This window comes from Macrobrachium nipponense, chromosome 3 (genome assembly GCF_015104395.2).
Source record: "Macrobrachium nipponense isolate FS-2020 chromosome 3, ASM1510439v2, whole genome shotgun sequence".
Lineage (NCBI taxonomy): Eukaryota > Metazoa > Arthropoda > Malacostraca > Decapoda > Palaemonidae > Macrobrachium > Macrobrachium nipponense.
Window position 1 is genome coordinate 43,054,635 of NC_087202.1, and position 20,000 is coordinate 43,074,634.

The following is a 20,000-nucleotide window of genomic DNA, read 5'->3' on the forward strand; positions in this document are numbered from 1 at the left end:
TAGTACACTAGCGTACACACACACTTTCACAAGAAAATTCTGGAAGCGTGATCCAAAAAATCAGGCAGGTCACGATCGATGTCTACTGTTCATAAATCACTTAAGAACACTGACCGATAACTTTTGGTTACTTTTTCCCACGCTGTGAGTGAGACAAATGACTCAGTTGTGTTGCCAATTAGTCAGTTTCTCCCAGCCGATTTTTTCCCCATAGATATGGGGGTCGCCTTATTCGCGGCAAAAAAACTGTCGCGTTTTGAAACGCGACAATTATTTTGACGTGCAGTGTATATCCTGAGGCTTATTTTATGGTAAGGGGCTTTTGGGGTTACGCCTCTGTTTATTATCCCGCGTAGTGTGCAGCAATCCTCCTTGAGTGCAGACCCATAACGTACACGATGGTAAATAATCAAGTTCTCCTAATTTTTCGTCATCGTGTTGGGTTGGTAAAATTCGTCCATTTTCTTTTTTTTTGCAGCTTCGATAATTTGATCTGCATAGCTGTTGTTTGTCAGCAGTTGGTGAATTCGATCGAGTTCGTTATGTATGTCTCTCCATGATGAGCTGTGTGTGAAGGCTCTGTTGACATACGCACTCACGACAGACTTTTTGTATGCGTCCGGGCATTCCCCGCGTGCGTTCAAGCAACGGCCAGCGTTTGTTGCTTTCGTATAAACGGTCGTCTTAAACTGTCCTTCTTGTTGTTTTACCAGGACATCAAGAAATGGCAAAGTCTTCTGCTGGCTGTGCTCTGTGGTGAAGTTGAGCACTGAGTTTTGTTTCAAAGCATTGTATTTTGAATATTTATTTAACCACTGTTTAAACTTTCACTCTTACTGTCACACTACATATGTCCTTATGTTCTTTGTATCCAAAACAATGCCCTTAAGCTGTTAATCCCTAGACTAACCAGTACCCATACCTCAAGGTCATACCTCCCACACGATGAAATAAATAGGCCGAAAGGTCAGATTGTAAGTCAGTAGTCACTTGATAATGCCATAAGGCGAAACAGCTGTCGTGACAAAATTCAATAAATGGAAGAAGGAAGTCTGCGTATTTTTCACCAGAAATTGACGAACGAGAATCAGAAAAAAACTTCGTCGGTATGAAGATACCTGCAAGAAACTTATTGATGCCACTAAAGCAATTTTTAACGAAAATTGCATTAGAGAATAACTATGCCCTAAAAGTGTGTGTATATATATATATATATATATATATATATATATATATATATATATATATATATATATATATATATATAGATATATAGATATAGATATATATAGATATATAGATATATAGATATATAGATGTATATAGATATATAGATGTATATAGATATATATAGATACATATAACATATATCATATATGTATATATATATATATATATATATATATATATATATATATATTTATGTATGTATGTATATATGTAATATATATATATATATATACTATATATAATATATATATATATATATATATATATATATATATATAGAGAGAGAGAGAGAGAGAGAGAGAGAGAGAGAGAGATATAAATGTATATATATATATATATATATATATATATATATATATATATATATATATATTGATAGATATATAATATATACAGTAGTACCTCAAGATACGAAAGGCTCAACTTACGAAAAATCCAAGTTACGAAAGCCGATGCGAAAAATTTTACTGCTCTACATATGAAAAGGTTTCAAGATACGAAAGGTTTCTGAAAGTCCGAGATTCGCCGATAAAAATTTTGAAACTCGCGCCGCACGCCGCCATCTTAGTTATAGTAGACTCGCCCCCATCCTCCTGCCTCTGCTCCCATTGGTTCCTGATGCTAGCCCAAGCCATGAGAGCCTTCTCTCTGATTGGACAGCATCCCTCCCATCATGCATCTTCTATATGTACGTGTGGCGTCCCTTAGCTCGGCCACTCCGCACCCGAAACTTTACCATATGCAATCGGCATTCGTTCGGTCCAACAATTTCGTTTAGTAACGTAAATTCGTTAGTGATTTCGTTGCAGTACATATTATCGTGTTGTGCGAAGACTGTATATTGTGTAACTTTACGTAAATTAACGTAGTCATGGGTCCCAAGAAAGTTGAAATTCACGGAAAGAAGCGCATGCTCTCTTTGGAGACAAAGATGGAGATCATAAAGAAGTACGAAGCTGGTATGCGATTGAGTGTGATCGCAAAGGAATACGGCCGTAATCCGTCGACAATAGGCACCATCCTTAAAACAGAAGGATGCCATCAAAGCAACTACACCGTCGAAGGGCATCACTATTTTGTCCAGCAAGAGGAGCCATGTGCACGACGAGATGGAACGGCTGCCTCCTCATCTGGATAAAAGACAAGAAATCGCTGGCGATACAGTAACGGAGACAGCAATCGCTCACAAGGCCAGTGCTATTTTCGGCGATTTGATTGCGCAGGCGGAAGAACGATGGGGAGGGGAAGGGGACTTCAACGCCAACCCCAGAGTTCAAGGCTTCGCATGGCTAGTTCGAGAAATTTCGTAAACGAACTGGTATCCATTCGGTGGTGCGTCATGGGGAGGCTGCCAGCTCAGACACGAAAGCGGCCGAAGCCTTTAAAAAGACGTTCGACGAGATGATGACCAAGGAAGGCTACAGTTCTCAGGAAGTCTTCAACTGTGATGAGACTGGCCTTTTTTGGAAAAAAATGCCTCGTCGGACATACATCACGGAGGAAGAGAAGAAGCTACCCGGGCATAAGCCTACGAAAGACAGGGTTACGCTCGCAGTTTGTTCGAACGCCAGTGGGGATTGCAAGGTGAAGCCCCTACTGGTGTATCACTCCGAGACTCCTCGAGCCTTCAAGGCCCACAAAGTGTTGAAGGAGAAGCTTCCAGTGATGTGGAGGGCTAATGCAAAAGCCTGGGTAACGAGGCTTTTGTTTACCGAGTGGGTAAATCTCTGTTTCGTCCCGGCTGTGAAGAGTTTTTTGCAAGAGAAGCACCTCCCCCCTGAAATGTCTGCTGTGTTGGACAATGCCCCTCCCCACCTCCTGGCCTCGATGAAGATATCCTAGCGGAGTATTTCCTTCGTTAAGATTCTTTTTCTTCCGCCCAACACCACCCCTCTCCTCCAGCCCATGGACCAGCAAGTGATAGCGAACTTTAAGAAGCTGTACACGAAACATCTTTTCAAGAGATGTTTCGACATCACCGATACCACAAACCTCACCTTGCGTCAATTTTGGAATGAGCATTTCGACATCGTCATTTGCATCCGACTCATTGACCTAGCTTGGCAGGAGGTTTCGAGGCAAACCTTGAATTCCTCGTGGAGGAAACTCTGGCCTGATGCCGTATCCGCCAGAGACTTCGAGGGATTCGACATGGGAAAAGCTGGTGCTGCAGAGTCAGAAACAGTTGATGATCCCAAAACTGTTTTGGAACCAGATCTTTACGAGATCGTTGCACTCAGCAAGTCCATGGGGCTGGTCGTCGACGAGGACGACATCAACGACCTTCTCGAGGAGCACCAAGAGGAGCTTACGACGGATGACCTGAAGGAGTTGGAGGCCATGCAACTTAACGTCGTTCAAGAGGAGTTCTCTAGCAGCGGCGAGGAAGAGGAGGAGGAGCCTATGACAACGGCAATAATTAAGGATATTCTAGGCGCTTTTCATAAAGAGCAATTGTTTATCAAAAAAAGACACCCCGAAAAGGCTCACACAGGTCGTATGCTTGCGCAGTTCGATGACGTTTGCTTGAGTCATTTCAGGAACATTGTGAAAAGTAGGCAGAAGCAATCTTCCTTGGATCGTTATTTTTTAAAGAGGCCTACAGCATTAGCAGGAGTAAGCAAAAGGAAGAACCAAGTGAATAAATAAAAAAACAAAGTTGAAAGCAAAAAGGAAGAACCAAGTGATGAAAAACAGAATGTTGAAAGCGGTGATGAAGTTGAAATTCTGTGAAAAAAAAAGCCTATGTAAAAGTAAAAAAAAAAGTTAAAAATAAATTTTTTTTTTTTTTTTTTTAAGTAATTTCTAGATTTTTGTAAGTTAAGTGTTACAGTTTTGTTGAGATGTTTTGTAAATTTTAGTTTTATGGTTTTCCTTAAATTTTGTATGTGTTTTCGTAAAGTTAACCCTCTTACGCCGAAGCAGTAAAAAAAAAATTGTCTCCCGTGTACCGGAGGTGTTTCAGAGTGAGCGCGGAAGCGGAAAAAATATTTTTTTCAAAAAATCACAGCGTGCTTAGTTTTCAAGATTTAAGAGTTCATTTTTGGCTCCTTTCCTTTTTTTTGTCAATTGGGACCGAAGGTTGAGTATGCAAACCATAAGAAATGAAAAAAAATTTATCATTATCATATTTATAAAGAATGCCGATTATATGATAGCGCAAAAAAACGAAAAATTTCATATATAAGTTGTATTCAAATCGCCGCTAGTGAGCAAAAACGGTTGGTTAAAGGTAACAAGTTACTTTTTTTTTTATTTTTTTTTCGTTGTAATTTACACTAAATTGCTATCATTTTGGTATATAACACATTGTAAAACGATAAAAGCAACACAGAGAAAATATTATAACAAAATAATGCATGAATTCGTAACGCACGGACGTAAACAAATATTTTTTTCAAAAATTCACCATAAATCTAAATTTTGTCCTAGAGATTTCCAATTACTTTCAAAATTAAGACAAATGATTGAATATTACTATACTGTAAGAGTATTAGCTTACAATTGCAGTTTTTGACCATATCTGACGAGTTAAATTTGACCGAATGTCGAATTTTTTTATATATATATTTTTTATATGCAATTATTTCGGAAATAAGAAAAGCTACAACCTTGAAATATTTTTTGTTTTATTCTACATAAAATTGCGCACATTTTCATATATAAAACTCTATGAAATGCCTAATATGAAACGGAGCAAATATTCCGAGAATGGTAACGTACGCATTTCGAGATTGTGGAGGAGAATCCGCGCGCGGAGGGAAGGAAAGATTTTTTTTTAAATTCACCATAAATCTAAATATTTTGCTAGAGACTTCGAATTTGTTTCAAGATGAAGATAAATGACTGAATATTACTAGACTGTAAGAGTTTTAGCTTACAATTGCGTTTTTCGACCATTTCGGTAGAGTCAAAGTTGACCGAACGTGGTTTTTTTTTATTTATCGTGATTTATATGCAAATATTTCAAAAATGAGAAAAGCTACAACCTTAAATTATATATTGTTGTATTCTACATGAAATTGCGCACATTTTCATATATAAAACTTTATGTAACGGCTAATTTAAAATGGTGCAAACATTACCACAATCGCACGTATGATTTTTTCGGAAGATTTACCGCGCGGACGTAAAGAAAATGTTATTTTTTTCATAAATTCACCATAAATCAAAATATTGTGCTAGAGACTTCCAATTTGTTGCAAAATGAAGGTAAATGCTTGAATATTACTAGAATATAAGCGTTTTAGCTTACAATTGCGTTTTTTTTTGACCATTTCGGTAGAGTCAAAGTTGACCGAGGTTGAAATTTTGGCAATTATCATTATTTATATGAAAATATCTCAAAACTGATAAAAGCTACAACCATGGGTTGTTTTTAGTTGTATTGTGCATGAAATTGCGCACATTTCCATATATAAAACTTTATATAACGAATAATTTTAAAATGGTCCAAACATTACCACAATCGCATGTATGATTTTTCTCGGAAGAGTTACCGCACGGACGTAAGGAAAAAGTTTTTTCATAAATTCACCATAAATCGAAATATTGTGCTAGAGACTTCCAATTAGTTGCAAAATTAAGGTAAATGATTGAATATTACTAAAATATAAGAGTTTTAGCTTACAATTGCGTTTTTTGACCATTTCGGTAGAGTCAAAGTTGACCGAAGGTTGAAATTTTGGCAATTATCGTTATTTATATGAAAATATCTCAAAATTGATAAAAGCTACAATCATGAGTATTTTATTGTTGTATTCTACATAAAAATGTGCACATTTTCATATATAATACTTCATGTAACGGCTAATTTACAATGGTACAAAAATTATGTCAAAGTGACGAAATAATTTCCGAGATGTGTCACAGATACTTTTTAGTGCGGCAAGAAAAAAATTCGCGCTTGCGCGCCTGTGTAACGATTGTGAACAAAACTACACCTTGATCCGTGAACTCCCAGCATCCCCCAAGGCGCGTGATTCAAAAGTTTTAGGCTGGTAGGCATATAAGTATTTTTCCGCGAATTTAAAAAAAAACTTTTGTAAGTCGACGTAAAATACGTCCAGTCGGCACACGGGAGACAAAAAATGTCGACGTAAAATACGTCCAGTCGGTGTTTAAGGGTTAAATGTAGTGCTTGTACTCATTTCAAATACTTTATTATTAAGTAACCATTAACTATAATAAACAAACAAAAAAAAAAGCTTCCAAACTTCTGTTTACATCCAGCACTTACGAGTATCGAACGATCGCCAAGCAATCACTTTTCTTAGTATACACAGTAAGCCATAAATTTTCATTATCTCTCTTAAACTACTGAAACTACCAAACTATAATAACCATTCATTTCTATTCTTTATTCTATCTTTACCAAATTTTTTTTTTTTATTAAATGTATTGCATGAATAAGTTTTTCAATTTACAGCATCCTTTTACCAATACGTAGAATACTTAAAGCACCAGGGGTAGATGCTGACCAATAGGAAAGCAGGATCTTATGGGGTGACTAGCATCAGGAATCAATGCAATGGGAGAGCGGGAGGATGGTGGCGAGTTTACTCAGTTGGCGGCGCGGGAGTTTTAAAATTGTTCTTGGTGGTCCGGGTGAATCTCGGGACTTTACAGCAACAACATTTCGTAACTTGAGCAATTTTCGTATGTAGAGCCGTAAAATTTTTCATATTTGCTTTCGTATCTCGAGTTTTGTAAGTTGAGCCTTTCGAATGTCAAGGTACCACTGTTAATATATTATATATATATATATAGTATATATATATATATATATACTATATATATATATATATATATATATATATACTATTATATATTATATTAAAGGTGGAAGCCACAAGGGAAAGTGAAACACTGGAGCACTGTGAGATCTTTCAAAACATCTCGCAGAAATCCAGTGTTTCACTTTCCTTCATGGCTTCAGCGGGGGTTTCGTTCTGATGGCATGATGATAATATATATGAAAAAATTAAATCCTAAGTAGGAAGCAAATTAGATATCAAAGGAAATTTGTCACTTAATGTATAGACAAAATTATCAACTAAAAAATTCCCTTCGTTATATATGAAAAGCTATTAATTGCCGAGGTAGAGCGAACTGAATATTAAGGACATTTAACTACTATATATACATGTATTCACACACATAAACACACACACACACACATATATATATATATATATATATATATATATATATACACATACATACATACATACATACATACAGTCGGCGCAAAAAAAAAACGAACGCCCACTACATTTGTAAACAGATCATAGCAATGATATAAAAAAAGGAAAATAAAAGGGAAAATTTTAGTTCACTTATATTTTTTTCAATACTTAGACATTTCTCCATTATTTTGAGTACAGCTTTTAACCTTCTTGGCATTGAATGTGCTAAATCTTTGAAAAAGAAATATTGTGCATCCATGTCTTCAAACCAAAATTTACGGATGGCATCCTTCAATTTGGGGAGGGACGTTTTCTCATCTGCTAGTGCCTTCAGTTTCCGTTTCATATGCCCAGCAATTTTCAATTGGGTTTAAATCTGGTGAATTGCCTGGCCAGTCCAATTTCTGAATATTAAATTCCTTAAGAAGGTTTGTGACCTTTGTGAAATCGGTGGCAAGGTGCTCCATCTTGCTATAAACACGCATGCCCAAAAGTTCCTTGTAAGGACTAATTCATTTTCTAAGACATTTTCATAAATCTCTCCATTCATTGTCGTGCTCTCTGGGAGAAAATATAATCCCCCACTACCCCCATATCCGCTGAAACATCCCCATACCATCACATAAGCTGGATGTTTCACAGTCTTGACTGTGTATTTGATGCATAGCGGTTAGATCCTTGGGGCCTCCTTACTTTTTTGCCAGCGCTATGAATAATGTGGAAGTTAGATTCATCGCTAAAAACTACCCTTTCCAATCCTTTTCAGTCCACTTCAAATATTTTCTGCAAAAAGACCATCCTTTTTTTTTTTCCTTTTTTTTTTTCATAGGCTTAGTGAGGAGTGGCTTCTTTGCTGCAACACGACATGGGAGACCAGGTCTTTCTGCATTCGATGTTGCACAGTCCGTTCAGATACGTTCCTAAGCAGATCAGGGTTTTGAGACTTCAAAATTTTGGCTGGCATTGATGGATGTTCCATAACAATCCTTTTTAAAATGTTATCCGTTCTTTTTGTAGTTTTCGTGGGCTCCCTGAGCCTTTCTTCCGCTTCAGTGATGAATCAAGGTCTCCTGTCTTGGAGCGGTTGCACCACAATGAGACGGTGCTTTTAGAGATTCCCAGCTCTCTTGCAATAGCTGACATTGACTTGCCAGTTTTCCATAGGGTCACAATTTCTGCTTTCTTAACCAAGGATAAGGAAGTTTTAGCCATAATTCATTAGCTAGCGCGCAAGAGCGCCAAATGTAGCGGGTGACGAAAGCGTGAATGGGGCAGGAGCGCATACAATGACATCCGACCTTCGGGACAGCTTGAGTATCACTGAAGTGCATTAGTAACTCATGGTACCGAACAGCGAGACAATAGAGGCTGCCAGACGAACGAAAAAATGGGGAAGGGGAAAATATACTTCTCGGCGGAAATCGCAAGAAAAGTCCGAACGCTTATTACAGTAATATATAGGGATCGTTCGCTTTTTTTTTGCGCCGACTGTGTGTGTGTGTATATAAATATATATATATATATATATGTAAGAATTACATTATATATATAAACCAGTGACCTGGGGTCATGGCATTAGGAGGGTTCTACGTGACCAAAGCAGACCTTAGATTACGCTATGCACTGTCTGCAGTAGCCTGATCTAGCTCTAAGCTTTGTCAACATTTTTTATGTTATGATAACTTTGCACAACAACTTCCATGGAAGCGGTTGACCTGTTAACCTACGCCGGAAACTTGTAACTTCCGAGCCGGCAGACTACGTATGTGTTTTTATATGAATTGCTGAGATAGCTAATGTTCCGCTATCGACGCGATGCTTTAGAATGGGAGTTCCACGCCAACAGTCAAACATATCGGTCGTCCGACCGAGCTGCATCTCCTAGTATGGAGTTACAGAATAAAGTTGTTAACTTGTTCAACTAGCCTGTTTGAATCATCTCCTCTAGACAAGAAAGAACCTCTCTACTAAGATATCCAAGGGAGATGAGAGGAACCAAACATTACTTACGGATAACAGCCGTAAGGGAAGAACAAAAAAGTCTATCGCCAAGCGATAAGACATTAGATATATATTATATATATATATATATATATGTGTGTGTGTGTGTGTGTGTGTGTGTATAAGTTACAAATGTCCTTTAATATTCAGTTCGCTCTACCTCGGAATTAATAGCTTTTCATATATAACCGAAGGGGAATTTTTTAGTTGATAATTTTGTCCTATACATTAAGTGACAAATTTCCTTTGATATCTAATTTGCTCTACTTAGGATTTAATTTTTTCATATATATTATCATCATGCCATCAGAACGAAACCCCCGCTGAAGCCATGAAGGAAAGTGAAACACTGGATTTCTGCGAGATGTTTTGAAAGATCTCACAGTGCTCCAGTGTTTCACTTTCCCTTGTGGCTTCCACCTTTATTTATGTTTATATATTCACCATTTTCCAAACTTTCTTGATTCAGTTACACACACACACACACACACACACACACACATATATATATATATATATATATATATAAAGTGAGTATGGTATTTCATTGATTAAAAGCTTTACTTTACTTCTTACTAATTTATTTTTTCCAGAATCTCATTGATGAACAGTATGAAAAAGTTTACTACAATCAGAAAAGCAGCTTAGACTCTTAGCAGGAATGACCACACGTGAATCAGGTTAGTATGATATTAATTACATGTTGGGTTTACAGTACATTTGTTATTTCTTGTAGACTTTTCTGGAGAAATTGGGAAACTTCTGTGGTGGTTGTTACGTGTTGTATACTAATTTTTGGCACATTTAGTTTTTGTACCATGATTTTTTCTTGCTTTATACATACAGTATTTACTGGTAACAATTCCAGTCAAGAGTTGAAAGTAAGGGACTTTATATTGCTTTATAGGGTATTGAAAATTTCTTTCATTTGTTTCTTGTGATCATTTTGGTCAATAATAATAGGTATTTAAATCTTTGTTAGGAAGGTGGTTTGATGAAATGTTAAACCTATACATGGTCGGCGATGGTGTTACAGTCGTAATACAGCTGGCAGTGGATGAAGCACTGAGATTAGCCTCTCTCTTTGAAGTCTTTGGCAACAGGTATTTTCTTATGTTCTGATAGGATTTCCAACCAGATCTCCAGGCCCAGACTGTTTTTTTGCATATTATTTAAGGAGTGTAGATGAACTGGCACCTGTGCAATACAACCTTATCCAATAATAGTTGTTTCCTTCAATTATTCACACTCTTGGAAACATACTGGTAATCATATATTTCCAACCTCTGCCCAATTGTTTTAACATGCTCCTAACTTTGGAACACTTTTTAGTGATGTTTTGCAATAGCAGTTGTATTCTAAAATCAACAGTATGACAAATTTGTATATTCACAGTGTATGTTTAGCAGGTTCCAGTTAGACTGATGGTTTGCTTGTGCATTACCTGTTTCTTGTTTGGTATATTTATTTATTTGTTTCTTGTATTACTCATTATTTGGAATGAATCTTATCTACTTTCAAAGTCAGCTTATATCTTTGACCATTAGGTGTGATCGGCATACAAAATAGAAAAAATAACGCGTGGCTGACGGGATGTATACATTCTTGTCAGAATTCTTCATGCCATGTCCTTATGTAAAATGGTGTGAATCAGTGTTAGTAAAAATTTTGATGGTTTCTGGATGATGTTTTCCTGTATGGCATATATTGTGCTTGTCTTCTGTTTTTGCATCATCATCTACAAGCAGAGATGAAAACAAGAGACTTAATTGGAAAGAGTTTTGTGGAAACAGAATGTTCCAGTTATGCATGGCCACATAACCTATTTGTTAGCCTAGCTGTTGAGGCACAAGTGTGGTTTTCTTGATGTGAAGATGATAAGGAGTGGTCTGATGAGAGGATGAAATTTTATGAAGTATCTGAAGATGCTAGAGGCCTCCATAAGCCTACTCAGTCTTTTCCTTGTCTTTCGGTGTTGCTTCTCCTCCTTGTCCATTAACCTACCTGGTAGCTATTAAATCTTCTTAGCCTAATGAGGAATTACTGATAATCTTGCATAGTTGTTGAACATTTAATGACACTTGTTTATACATGAAATACAAATAAAGTTACTGGACAGTTTTTACATATGGCCTGTTACCCAATTATTCGCAGTTCTTCCAAACAAACGCCTCCCAAACTTACTACATCACACAGTTACCTAAAGTAATGATTCCCATAGAACACAGTATCAGCCTAGGTTAATTCCTCTCTTACTCCTTCTGCTCCGCCCTCTTTTGCTCCTTGTGTGGCTCAGGAGAAAAATATTGGTAATTGAGAAATATTCTTTCTTTATGGTTAGAAATTTGACCATATATAATTCTTTGGATGAGTTGTTTGGTGGTGTGACGCTCGCATGAGCTTGTGAACATGTCATCAGTTTTTGGGAGAGGGAGTGATGTATGTGAACTGGTAGTTAATTAGGATACAGAAATGTTATGTTTGCCTCAATAGTTTTGAGCTGCGTGCCAGTTCTCTTGTTATTATGTCCTCACCTGGTATTATCCTCTGAGCAGATGATAACCCTCCCCCCTCTTCCTCAGTTTTCCCCTCTATTGGCTCATATCTGTATCCTTGTTATAGCTATTCCTTTTTGTACCGGTGGATCCTCCTCTTCCACCGCTTACTTATATAGAGTGAGTTAGCATGGTGATAGAATCTTTCCTCCCTCTTGGCATTACCTCTTAAGCATTGTGCAGACAGCTCTTGGCGTTACCTCTTAAGCATTGTGCGGACAGCTCTTGCGGTCATCACAGTTATGTGGTGATGTTATGCAAGAACCCTCTACCTTTCCCACCCAGCCTTCTCTCACTCAGCCATCTGGTACTTACTACCAGCTTTCCATGATGTCTTTGCTGACGTTCTGTGGTATGTCACCTTTGGCATTTTTTCGCCTCACTGTCATCGTCTGTAGATCGCCATTTTCTTCTATTTCAGTTTCTCCATTTAGACTCTAAGGGTTTCAACCATTATTTGGTAAATTCTCCTTTAGTATTTTAGCGGTGCTTAGCTCGGGTTATTCCATTTCACTTCCTTTTGCCAAAGATAAATCCATTGACTGGAGTTCTTTAGTTTACTTGTGCCTTGACATCTATTAAACCAGTAAGAAGTTAACATTGATTATGATAAGGTGCGTTATCATGGAAGTAGACCCTGTGGGGAATGGATGAACAGTCTAAATAAAAAGCTTAGAAACTCCCTAATACAAATAGTGTATGTATTGTACTCACAACTGTTTGTAGAGTGAGCTCTTAGGAACCAACCAACCAACCTAGATAGTGTGCTGGATTGTTGCTGGCTTGATCTAAATAACGGGCACTCTTGGAAGTGTATCCTTTAATGCTGGTTCTTGGATGCATGTTCTTTCATTCCTGAGTTTCTGGCTAAAACAAAGAACTCATCAATGATGAGACTCAAAAGATTTTAAGCTCCCATCTGTTGGGACTTCGTTGGTGATGATTTGGATGAGGTGCTTTTGTGCCTAGTATAAACCTTCCAGTCCTCTGTAAGAAGAACCAAATCTCTTATGCCAGAGTCTCGGCATATTTTTATTAGTACTATTAGGTTATTTACCTTTCTAAACATAGAGGAGTTTGGGATAAGAAATTCACTTCAGTTAGTACTATACTTATCTGATCCACAGCCAAAATCAGTAACTGGATGAAATGAAACTGCATTATTGTTATGGAAGACTTTTCATCTGAACCCAGTGTTTTGTAATTGACCTAGATGATATTTTTTGCTCTGACTATGAATGACTTTGGGACAGGTAGGAAACTTTTAGTACACTTATGTGAGCCACAAACAGATTTAAGGATTAGAAATGTCAGCAAGAGATAAAACTGAATTATTGATAAGAAAGGCCTTACCTGTGATCTTATTCCACATCAAACAGGTTGTGAGGCATTAGAAGATTATTTATATCTATGAAAATAAGACTTTAAATTTTGTTATTGGCTGATTTTGTTGGTATCTTCCATAATGAGGAGTGCATTATATAGAATAGCATCATAGAAGGTATTTGAAATTTTAATTGCAGATTGATTAGATGTGGCTAGATGTTAAAATTTGTAACAGGACTATAAGAGTATTTCAGTTTTAGTAGCAAATATCTAGTTGTATGAGAATTGTAAATTTTTTCTGTATGTATTGTAAACTATTTAATAATGATATTGAAATGCTAATGAGTAAAATTTTATTAAAGTAAATATATAGTACTATATTTGATATCAGTGAAATGTGTTTTTTATATTAGTAACTTACCAAGTAAATTACATAGGTAACATTTCTACTGGCTTGGCTACTTTTGTAAAAATTTGCATTAGTGCTTCTACCGTTTATGTGTAGGTGACGAGCCCCTCCCACTACTGTGGAACATAGGAAACAGCTTGGTAATTAAGCTCAGTTTTGTTTCTGCCAGCTTATCGTATGCATTGGTGCCATTACTGTAGCTTTTTCATGGTTTTTCAGTTGTCTTTTGATGAAGAGCAATGCTTTGTTTTGGTAGCCAACAAGTTTTTGTTAGCATATTAGCTCTTTTGGATTATTCCCCTAGGTTTTTACAGATTTGTCTGATTCTAGCGTTCTGGTTTTTGCTACTGCACCGAACCGAAGGGTGTAAAACTAGGTTAACAAAATCTTGTTATGATCCTCATTCAATCTGCAGTAAATGTAGAGGGCAAGGAGAAAAATTGTAATGAATGTTCTTCTTGGGATTAGAAAAAGTAGAAAGTGCTTAAATCTCACTTAGATAAATTAGAGAGGGATAGGAAGAGGGAAGCGTCTTTTAGAGCCAAGAGATGTTCACTTAGCCTAGAAACTACTCCTAAACCTAATTTAGAAGCTATTCCTGCTCTTCCTTCTAGTACTCCTATTCCTGCTTGTTCTCCTAATTCTGGCCCTCCTATCATTCATCCACCTACTCCCATGCCTGGCTCCGTTGCTTCCGACCATAATACATACCATGGCCAGTCTCAAATCTAGATTCAATAAGAAGATTAATCTTATAATGAGTATACAGTGGTAGAATTCGGAGCATCACTGAAACCTATTATGGACAAAGTGTTTCGCTGAAAAAGTGATGAGTGATAGTGTAATGTAAGGGTGGAAGTGGCTATCCGTCCCATCGGTTCTTCGAGACGAAGGTCCCTGACATACTCCCCTGAACTTGGGAGAAGACATAACAGAAGTCCAGGGGAGGTCGATGGGATTTACCCCGGGGTAGTTGCTCTCTTATTTGAGCCTTTTGCACGATTTCAGGTGTTGCAGACAGCCATTGGAAAAGCATCTCTTTGGGGGTACATCAGTTGTCTTCCAGTTCCAATGATTCTGCCGTTGATAGGAGACGCCAAAAAGACTCCTAGATTCTTCATGACCACTAAAGTGCCCCTCAGATAATGTGGTTCCCCATTCAGATCCACTTCTTGTACTATCTCTCAGCCTTCTTGTAGTTAGTTCTGTGTACCCTTCTGTCCCTACCCTAGTCCAGCATCCTCTTTTGTCTACATGGAACAGTCCAGAAAACCCAATCGCTGAGTGCCCTCACCTGGCTCCCAAGCGCCCAGCGACCATTCATAGGTGCCCCACCATCAGCAACCTAAGGTCTGGCTCATCTTTCCAGGTGCTGGGGCCAACTCTTCAGTATCCAACACCTACTTTTGAGCACCAAGTACCCACTCCCAGACGTATTTCTTTCTCCTCTTCAGTCTTCTCAGGTCTCTGTCGCCTTTAGATCAAAATGAACCGTTGTTGGCTCCTAATAAGCAACAGTTAGCTAAAATCATGAGCTTGTAGAAGAAAGCTCCCTCTGCTCCCAAAGGCTTCTCATGATGCCATCCTGTTTTCAGTCTCCTCAGAAGAGGAAGAGGCCGATCAAGAATCTTCTCATCCTTTTTCCTATGCAGCTCTTCTACAGTATCTTTTGGTGAATTTTCCCACCTTTTTTGCTCTAGCTGCCCCAGTCTCGCCTGCCTTGACATTTTTTATAAGGAATCAAACAGACAGCAGGACTTGACTCCACAATATGGTACTTTCTTCATCCTCCAAGAAGTCTCAAGGAGATGGGAAATTGACTTTCAGCTAAAATGGAGCAAGGAAAGCATCTTTTGCCTTTACCCTTTTCACTTAATTCATAGGAGGTATTTATCTTAAGTCACCAGGGAAGCTCGTTTGGGAGTCGCTGCCTCCTACCAAGGGGACTTCTCTGGCCTCATCGACTCTTTCTCAGCATTCTGCAATCTCGTCAGCAAAGATAATGTTTTCTTTGGTGGACCCAGACCAACTTGTCAAGGATCTTTTCAAGGTTTTTGAAGTTCTTAGCTTTCTTGTCTGGACAGTGGGAGCACTGGCTAAGAAAATAGAGGACTTCCAAGATTTATCGGGAGATATCAACTTGGACTGCCTGGGAGTCCTTTCTTGTGTGGACAAGGCCTTTAGAGATGGCTCTCTAGAGCTTTTTGCTCCATTCACCTTGGGAGTGCTAAAGAGCTCTGGTGCTCCTGTACTATTAAGGGAGTCACACAGATGGAAATCAGCCCTATTATTTTGACTTCTGGACCTACATCACCTGTTCCCTCAGGACAGTTAAGGAAATTGCACCCAACCTGCAGAAGAAATCAACAAGATTTGTTGGCTCAATCCTCTAAGTATACGAAGGATTCGCCTGCACCTAAGATGGCCCTTCCCCTCCAACAGCAGCCCTTTCGTGGAGGTAGACCCAGATCTCAGTTTATGACCTTTTTCAATGTCTGATTCACAGCCAGGTCCATTAAGAAGGGCTCAGCCAAGACAGTGCCCAAATAGTGAGAACAAAGTCCTTCATGCGCTGGTAGGAGCCAGACTCCTAGAGTGTTGGAAAAGTGACTGATCAAAGGAGCAGAGCCGTGGATCATCAAGGTTCTGAAGGAGGGGTATGCCATCCCGTTCCTGGAGACCCCACCCATTAGTCACTTCTCCCATGGCATTGTCAGGTTGCTCGAAGGTCAGAGATGTTGAGAATACCAACACAGAGGGCTTTTACAGCCATCACTGTATGGTTCTGAAAACATTGGGGGGCTGGAGACCAGTCCTCAATGTAAACACCCTCAATCATTTTGTCTGGAAGACAAAATTCAGTCCTTTAATTCATTCACCAGGTGTCATGAACCATCTATGGTTCCACAGGTTCTTTCAATGAAAATTAAGATATGGGACTGAAATGGCCAGAGGGATAGAGAAAACCACAGAGGAGGGTGTGAAACAAAATGTCAGAAACACCTTATATCTAAGTCAGTCCAATGAATTAAAAGGACAAATATAGCTAAATAGTTAATTACCCAAAAACTCGTAAAGTCAAAATGTTGAACTTGAAAACAGTAATTACTTAACTGGAGACAGAATTAACTATAAATTCAAAAATACTTCAGCAGTATCAAAATTAATTCACACGCAGCATAAACCATTGAATAAATTACAGGCAGCATAAATAGTCAACATACATCATAAATGATAAGCAAATAATAACCATAAACAGGCAGTATAAACAATACTAAACAGGCAGCATACCAATTATACAATAATAAATCAGTAGCAGAAATAAACACTCACACAGCACCAAAATAGCATAAATTCAGGTAGCATTACACAGTACATATAAACTGCAAACAATCTCCATACAGATAACAAAGACAGACCCAGCTGTCACAACAGAGAATGGACACAGACAGACTATCTCCGCAAAACACTGAAGCAGCAACCAACTGCTAACTGGAACAACACATCCATCACATAGGCGATTATGGCCGAATCGTCTACTCACTGCCAAACTGGAACAACTCCGTTCCATCCCACAGATGACCATAGTTTGATCATCATACCATCCTCCTGCTACCAAAACCAACAGGTAAGGTATACCCGCTACAAATGCCTCCATGCTGCTATGCTGCTGAGCACCTGACTCGCTGCCATATTAAACCCGACTGACTCTGTCACTCACACTGTGACGAAAATAAACTCATCATGTAGACAAAAATATTAAAAGCAGGAGAAACGGGGAAACTACCCAACCAGGTTCGTTCAAATAAAACAGCTGATCCTGACACCAGGGTAACTGGATGGCAACCTTAGATATGCAGACACACTTCCATATTCCGATCCATCCAGACTCCAGGAAGTATATGAGGTTCATCTTTCAGGACAAAGTATATTAGTTTCAGGCCTTCTGCATCGGCTTTCTGACGCCCCCTCAAGTGTTTACATGAGTCCTTGCTCCTCTCTCAAGATGGCTCCACTTAACCCTCTCATGATCTGATGACGTGTAGCCTGTCAATTTTTTCCGTAAGTGCACAGATGATACGCGGGGTGTGTAATATGTAAGTTATTTTCGGGAAAAATTCACGGAAAAAAAAGAAACGCGTCAATCATAGAAAACATAGTTGACACCATTGGATCGACAGATGATGAATCTCGAAGAAAACGCAAACCCGATGCTGCTAGCTTACTTAGCTACGATACAAAACATCAACATAAGTACGTAGGTTGGAATATCTGAAAATTGCACTCCGTAAAAAATTAGGATTTTTTTAATCAATTACAGCTCATTAGCAAACACGTTTATAGTAGAATTATTGCTTTCACGTGAAAGATCAAACATATCTACACAATTTAGGTATAAAACAAACTCCCCAAACCTAATTACGTATTATATTTTTCATGATTATTTACAAAAAATATCTACGATTTTTCTTTAAAATTTCACATCCATCACATCATTTTTATTATTTCTATGCCCCATAAAGATGTTCTGATTGCTTTATAAAATAATTCAATCATTTGCCAACATAATAACACTAACCAAAAGTGTATATCAGTTATAGTTTGGATGTACCAAATTTTACCAAAAATATTTTCCATGTGCGTGTTCTTTTCGACCTTGGGGAAAAGTCGTGTACCTTACACCCTTATATTTTCAGCCTGTGCGCAAGAGGGTTAATACTAATCAATGTAAGTCTGTATTTGGACAACAGGCTGCTTTGATTCCCATCAAAGGAAAAGTGCATGAAAGACTCACACAAGATTCTTCTTCTTACCAAGGAACTCAACTTTCTTATCAACCTCCAGAAGTCTCAGTGGACCCTGTCCCCAAAGATCCTCTATTTGGGGATGACTCAACTCTCTGACTTTTCTATCTCCCAAGAGAATTTCCAGCTGCCTTCAGACAGTCCACAGTTTTCTAGCCCTTTTGTCTAGCTCATCTCAAAAGTGGATGAGCCTACTGTAGACTTTAGCATCCATAGAGATGTTTGTCAAACTGAGCAGACTGCACATGAGTTCTCCAATTCTTCCTAAAGGCCAACTGGGACAGGAAAACACAACCAGACACTTGCATGTTTCCAATCACCTCAGAGATCAAATTGTACCTGCATTGTTCTGTCCGGAGAAATATTGTCAGAAAGGAAGTCCTTTCAACCTCTGAACCCAACTTAGACTTTTAACTTTTATTCAGATGCCTTGGACTTAGGCTAGGGAGCTCTATTGGAAATCAGGAAGTATCCAGCACGTAGACACCAGAGCAACAAAGTCTACATATAAATGTCAAAGAATTGAAAGCCGTTCATCTAGGCCTTCAGTGTTTCTCGACCATGGTCCACAACAGGACAGTGGTAGTCCATGCAGACAATACCACGGCCTGAGCATATATCCAGAAACAGGGCAGTACTCATTCCTTTTCTCTCTGCCAGACAGCAAGAGATCTACTCCTGCAGGCAGATCAAAATTGAGTTAAATATTTTGGTGGATGAGCTGAGCTGTCAGAAGCAGGCCCTTCCATTGATGGACCTTGGATCCCCTGGTCTGTCTTTTTGGAAACTGTGGGGCAAGCAAACATTAGACATGTTTGCCACCTCCAAGAACCATCGCTTTCCTCTCTTTTGCTCTCCAGCCCCAGATCCTCTTGCATGGGTAACAGATGCCATGCTGCAAGACTGGATCTGTATGCTTTTCTACCCTTTAGCATGATCAGGGAGGTGATAAACCAATTTCAAGCCCACCACAATGTAACTATAACCCTCATAGCCCCATTTTGGCCCCTGAAGGAGTGCTTCCCGTACCTTATTTGGTTATGGGTAGATTTTCCAAGACTCCTTCCCCAAAAACCGTCTTTACTCAAACAACCCCACTTCATAAAACACTGACTAGGGTTGCCTGCTCATGCCTTGACAAGCTTCAGACTGTCCACAAACTTGTCAGAGCAAAAGGGTTTTCAAGGGGAGCTGCAGAGGCTATTGCACGATGAAGGCAAAAGTCTTCTATCCTCATCTACCAGGCCAAGTGACCACAATGTATCTTCTGAGACATTTGTAATTCAGAATGCTTATTTCGTCCTATATCTGAGAAATTTAGGGATTTGGCTTTCTCTACCATTAGGCGGTATCACGCTATTAGCTCACAGTCCTTTGATACGTCAAAACAAAGGAAGGACAATCTGGTCTCTTGGAACCTGGATGTAGTCTTGAAGTGGCTGACAGGTCCTGCTTTTGAACCCCTTCGTTCGTTTCTCTTAGGAAC

General features: G+C 38.6%; 1 protein-coding gene across 1 annotated transcript in view; it reads left to right on the plus strand.

Annotated features, from left to right (window-relative positions):
• The window catches only part of LOC135221718 (zinc finger HIT domain-containing protein 1-like), a 44,999-nt gene that overhangs the window by 7,658 nt on the left and 17,341 nt on the right, over positions 1 to 20,000 (plus strand). The window contains exon 2 of the mRNA XM_064259502.1: positions 10,013 to 10,099. Within this exon, the coding sequence (XP_064115572.1) occupies positions 10,081 to 10,099 (19 nt within the window). The 5' untranslated portion in view covers positions 10,013 to 10,080. The remainder of the gene's footprint in view (positions 1 to 10,012; positions 10,100 to 20,000) is intronic.